This window comes from Echinococcus granulosus (genome assembly GCF_000524195.1).
Source record: "Echinococcus granulosus chromosome Unknown EG_S00170, whole genome shotgun sequence".
NCBI lineage: Eukaryota > Metazoa > Platyhelminthes > Cestoda > Cyclophyllidea > Taeniidae > Echinococcus > Echinococcus granulosus.
The window spans coordinates 142,402-148,401 of NW_020170550.1; the positions used below are offsets into that span (position 1 = coordinate 142,402).

Sequence of the window (6,000 nt, forward strand, 5' to 3'; positions counted from 1 at the left end):
CAGGGTTATAATTGCCAATACCGTGTTTTAGTGCACACAGAGTCAAGAAAAAACAAAAATTTGTAGGAGCAAAAATATCTGCCCAATTAAACACAATTTTGAACAAGCAGTTAGTAATCTGAGCTGAAGGAGATGAGTTTATTACTAAATTTCCCGTTTAGTGCTAGTTTGTGAGCAATGGGGGGGATAACGACAAGTGAACGCTCAACTCCCCACCTTCAAACGTGGCGCACATACGCACACACGCATGCATGAACGAACGAATGAATGAATGAACACGCGGACGTACCCACGCACTTCGGTATGCACTAACCACCAGTCTTAAAACCGGAACAGCTGTTTAGTCACTTGGCGCATTTTCATTGGCTGTAGACTGACCAATAAATTGGGTGCGGCCGATCGTCATGACTGTTCAAGCTCTGCGCACATAATTGTAGCGATTAAGTGTTGCGCGGATCTCTTTATCTTTTTTTCCGTTCAAGTGGTCCTTTACCTGTTTGCTCTAATGCGTATTGGAAGTGGTTTATCTTAGTTTTCGGACTCGCATCTTTATAGTTATAAATGGAAGCTAATCAACCCTCTGCTGGTACCGAGCAATCGTCCTACCGATTACATCTGAGGAACGAGAGTGTAGGGCAAATGATGCCTGCAGTGCCCACACTCGTGCTTGAAAACCTCTCCTCCTTCTTACAGAGCTGTTGTGAGAACACACAACCGGCTCACCAGCAGCCTCCGAGTCATTCCCATTACCATCACTCAATACCCTCAAAGCCACCAATTGAATGGGTCTATTCACAGCATAATTTCTCTTCTGGTCGGTCTCCTGAACTCCTACGAATGAAAGCGAAGGAGCTGATTCAGCAGGAGAAATGCGATGCGAACTTCACCTATTGTGTTGACCAGCCGTCAAGATTAGTCCGCATCGAGTGTCTCAAAGCGGGATGCAAATGTGTTCTCAAGCAAGAGCCTGCTTTGGCGTTGAAAATCGTCTGCGGAGTGAGTCTGGTGCGGGGCAGCTGGTCAAGTCTTCAACAGCAAAATTCGCACGGTTCTCATCACCCTCCAAAATGGGGATCGATCTCGTCCGCGTTCGAGCGTCTCCAGTCAAACCGTTTTTCCAATTCATGCCAGTCCCCGCAGTGTCAAACGCCCCTAGACCAGCCTCTTGTTCCCAGCAGCAACAATAACAGTTTCAACGACCAAATTCCTCTTATCTTTACCTCTTGTTCGCCTTTCTGGTTCGAAATTTTGAAGCAGTGTGACGATGCCTTCCAGGGACCAGATGTACCCTGCTGGAATTCTGGGAAGGCAGTGTGGAAGTCTCGGCCGTCGATGTTTCTCCTCCGGAAGCAGACTAAGTGCATCCTCTCTGTGTCTTCGAATGGTTCTCGGGGTCCTGTGACTTTGGATTTAGACAATGTGGTCCATCTCCATCCGGGCACTGTCCTACGACTAATTGACTGCAAGAGCTGTCGACTAGTATCGAAAAATAATCCCCAGTGTCCGCCCATGTCCTCTCTCCTTCAATGCGAGGTTGTTGGGAGCAAGTCTTTGGCGAAGTACGCCTCTTTGGCCAACAATCTTCCTCCGGATGATGCGCTTTACTGGTTTGCCAGTGGGCCTCGTCTTGTTTACCTCCCCTTGGATGATAAAACGGTGTCTTTTTATCCCATCGCAACAGCTCCGCCTAACTCGCGTGAGAATAAGAACGCTGGGTGGGCCTACTCCGGCGCCCATTCAGTTCTCGACCTCCTCTCCCACTTTCCTCTCCCTCTCACCGTTCGTCCCGTTATGGAACACAGTCTAGCCAACTGGCTAACCTCCTCCTCCCCTTGCATCAGGGATGGTAATGCTGGCCTCCATCTGACCTCCTGTTATCATGGTGATCTTGTCTTTCTTGAACCAATCGCTGATTGCGGCCCCGCAGCCGTAGCTAACAACAACAGTGTAGGTACAGCTGGTGGGAGTTCGCGTTTTTTCGTAGTTACTGCGGAGATGCTTTCACAGCACCGTTTTATCCTCGCGACGCCGCAGTCCTCCCAGTTCCACGCTAGAGAACTGAAAACCCATGCTTCGAGAGTGGCGCACTTTCTGGCAGCTTTTCATCCGGCCTGTGGACTGAACTATCTCCTCAAGTACCTGGAGGATGTAACTCATTGCTCCTCGGTTGGGCCTCCTCATCGCCCGCTGACAGAGACTCTTGGGCCCTTGGGTGGTGAAGGTACGGTGGCTTCGCATACCGCGGTGGCCAGCATTGCTGCTTCGATGCTGCTTTACCTTGACACCGATGATAGAGAAAAGTTTCCTGATCTGCACGCTCTTTACGACGACCTTGATGATATCTACCAGTACGTCCGAACAGGTCGTCTGCCCTTGAAGCAAAGGGGAGTAAATCCATCGTCAGGAGTACTTCGAAGCTGCTCCGCTACTCCAGGACCGGGTCCACGGACGAGAGCTCGTCAGGACTACACCATTCCCTACGTTTTTTTCCCTGAATCCAGTTTTCACTCCAACAACACTCCCTCTCTGCAGCAGCAACAGCAGCCCCCTCCACCACCTAGGCGGAACATGGTTACCCCTACACATGCCTACGCGTACCCCAATGCCGGGAAATACGTACTGAAGTCAGACATCCCATCACCACTACCGTTTGCATCCCCTAGTAGACGACAGGCCTATGTTGACTGCGCACGACTCCGGTCAATGGAGCAACCCTTTTGTGGTCAACCGCCTCCTTCCTATTCCATTCTTAATTTTGCGGCGGTGAATGAGCGAACAAACAGCTCGCCTGATACAGGTTTGGGCGGAGATAGTGGTCAGAGTGGACAGAGTTTAGTTGTTCCCACAGCGTCCACATCCATAGTGCGGTCCTCGTGTCACCAACTCATTAATTTTTGCGAAAGCGGAGTGAGCAATGAGGGCGAGGTTGCTATGTCAATGAAATCTCCCCAGCTTATTTACCCTAACCTGCGTCGATTGACGGTGAATCTGAACAAGCGCATCCTCTAACGGTATGGATGTTGACGGTTGGTTGGACTAGCATGCTTACGTGCAAGCACTCCATGTATATTTTGACACTTGTATGTATTTTCCCCTCCCCCTTCACCTTCCAATTCCTATTATGACTCCATGCCACTCTTTTTTAATGTTTTTTTTGTCATATTGGTGATTTGCTGGAGCGTTGTGAAATTATCGAATAGCTCCGCTCTCACTGTCGCTGGTGTCCGAGCGTGAATTTAGGTTTTGTGGGGTCGGAAATTCTGGGCGTTAGGAAGAATGCGATTGGTACTTTGTTGCTCGTTTTATCGTGTTAATGTAAAGCCAATGGGGGACGGATTTGCAGAGATTTGAGTTGGGCGCAGAAAGCTCGTTGATCCGTGCTTGTCGGGTCGCGAACAGGATTTGCCAGATTAAGCGCTCCATGACTTGGAGTGGCTTTGGTGAGGCTTGATTGTACTCAAGCCCCGAGGTGGGGTCTCGAGTGCGGTTGGTGCATGTGCTCGTCCTGGTGTCGGGACGGTAACTGCCTTCGGGATCGGTCACGATGTAGCGAAAATTGTTGCGCGGTCGCGTGATACGCGTGATAGACGGCTCGGTAGGTGTGCAAGAAATGGCAGTGAGGGCGGAGGTAGTTTACATACCTAAGTTGGCGCGCGATGGATTTCTACCGTTGGGCCAGTGGGTGTGCAAAACGAGCTCTTTGCTTCGGGTTGAGATTTTCACAGTTGGGTGATGCATCGAGCGTGACGACTGCAGGGTTATTCGAGCCAAAGGTGGGACTGCAAACTGCGACTGAACAAGTGCGGGTCCGGGGCTGCGTCGATCACATAAGGCGGATGTTCCCGACTTTATTCGATGTGGATGTTCCAGGTTCGGGCTGTGTAGTAAGCGGCAGGCGTTGCCTGTTACTCCCTATCTAGAAGTTTTGTAATCACACTGCAGCTAAAAAATGAGGTCATTAACAAAATGCTAGCTCTGCATGGTCAAGTGATTCTGCATTTAAAATTTGCAAAAATATCATCCAATGGTCGGAGACCGAGCAGGCCTTGTATAGAGCCTGAAAGTAAACCAAAACCCGCTAGATGAATTCCGACAGAGACATGATTCAAAACATTTGTCTAGTCAGACATGTCCAGGGTATGAGGTCACTCTGCGTCTCGCCCCTCGGGTCATGAATAAACAAAATGCTGCACTGGCGGTCAGTTTGGTTAATCCAGCACCGGGCAACCTCGTAAGGGGACAGAGGGGAGCTAAGAGACCACAGGAGTGGATATTAGGCCATGGCTTGGAGATGTTGGTAGAACCCATGTTAACTGAGGGGTCCGCGTGAACGAACTTACAAGTTAAACAGCCATCGTCGGCTGTGCGACGAAGTTGAGTCATGGAGCGGTTGTTGATACTTCTATAGAACACCGCTTTCTCTACGATACAAGGTTGCGTCGAAGAAGGATCTACGTTGGAGTCTCCCTTCTTCTTCAACGGTAATAAACAAACTAGATAAGGTTGGAGTTCGCTAGTCACAGCCGCCAATGCGGTAACGCGCACACCCTTGGAAGACATTTCAAGTCCTACCAATACGGGGGACCGATATGCCAAATTACAGACAACCATAATCACGTTGGCAGCACTGCGAGATCTTGCTTCTTTTTCCTGCCTCAAACCACAAGCTGGGGTTACAAAGTCTGACTCCAGAAGGGCAAAGTCGTAAACAGTTGGCTGGGTCAGTGGCAAGGCTTTCGAGTTCAGCGCCGCTCTTCGTTCCAGTGGCATATGGTTGCTGTCGTGCCAAAGCATCCATACATCCATCTGCTCTATCATTTCGTTCCATTACGTGCTCCAATATCAAGTTTTCCCGTAGTTTCAGACACATTCGCCTGTTGCTTTTTTCCACTATAATTCATCATCACCATCTTTCATGGTTACACCTGAAATCCCTCATTAAGTGTTACCCATTGTGTTGATTTCATGCAAACGCATTCGACTTACTTACGCATAAATTCTCCACCGAATTGAGAAATGGTACCCGCAAATCAAGAAAACCGCCTCCAGGGTGTGATTATTTGCATTAAGCAGTCAGCCATCACACAGTTAGTGGACTGCGCACCCGGTTCACCTGACAAGGTACGTAGGAGGAGTTACGACCGGTGCTATTGAAGCTACCGCAAATCAGCGGTCCCAGAACGGGTGTGTCCGAAGGGTGCACATTCTTTACGGTTAAGGTGTCGCCAAGGTGCTCCACTTTTAAGACGGTGTTGACACCAGCCTTTGAATGGTGTTGGAAGTACGGATCAAAGTGATTTCGGGCATAGATGCGGTGTTAAAGACCTTTCTCCCTCTTCACCCCTCCCTTCCCCCTTCGGTCTTTTTTCTTTCCACACTCCTGTGCCAAAAACTCGTTCAAACTTTAACACATAAGGTCTGGGATTAAAGACAGCCTCCCACTAGTTTACGCCAGAATTGCTAAAACAGCAACGAAAATAGGCTGTTAGTTGAAGGAGTAATTTTTGTCGCTTGGCTTAGTCAGCCCAATGTTGTCATGCTATGGCTGACATAAATTTTGGAAATAAAACTGCCCTTACGGTTCCGGATGAACAGAAGTGGCCGTTAGGCGGTAGTAAACTTATTCTAGCACGGTGTCATCTATCAGCATCACTGTATCGTCATGAAACAGCGAGACATGTCATGCGTATATTTCGCAAAAAAGCCGAAGTAGGAGTGGTGAGTGAAAGCAGGTCCCAATTGTTTTTCTACCAAATGCTTCTAAGTGTTGTCTCACACGTCCATGCAACCACCATCTTTCCATTCACCTCTTCCATCCTCTCGCCCAATTGACTGTGCCTACTATGGTGGCTGTAGCTGGCATTGCACGTTGTAGTGGGTGCATCGTTGGACAAGACACCAACCAATCAGGTGCCACACAAATCAAATTCTTGCAAAGTAATTTCCACCTCGAAGCACCTTGCAACATCATGCATTGTGTGTCACTGTCTCACTCAACCG

The 6,000-nt window shown here is 49.0% G+C and overlaps 2 protein-coding genes across 2 annotated transcripts; one reads left to right on the plus strand and one right to left on the minus strand. All coding sequences in view use genetic code 11, as the record gives it.

Annotated features, from left to right (window-relative positions):
• Positions 1-642: 642 nt before the first annotated feature.
• Positions 643-3,009, plus strand: EGR_09842 (hypothetical protein; the record flags this gene model as incomplete). The annotated part of the gene is made up of 1 exon (XM_024499091.1): positions 643-3,009. One exon carries the CDS (start codon positions 643-645, stop codon positions 3,007-3,009), a length of 2,367 nt encoding a protein of 788 aa, XP_024346511.1.
• A 1,113-nt stretch (positions 3,010-4,122) lies between these two features.
• On the minus strand, positions 4,123-4,818 carry EGR_09843 (hypothetical protein; the record flags this gene model as incomplete). The annotated part of the gene is made up of 1 exon (XM_024499092.1): positions 4,123-4,818. The coding sequence occupies one exon, from the start codon at positions 4,816-4,818 to the stop codon at positions 4,123-4,125; it is 696 nt and encodes a 231-aa protein (XP_024346512.1).
• Positions 4,819-6,000: the final 1,182 nt, after the last annotated feature.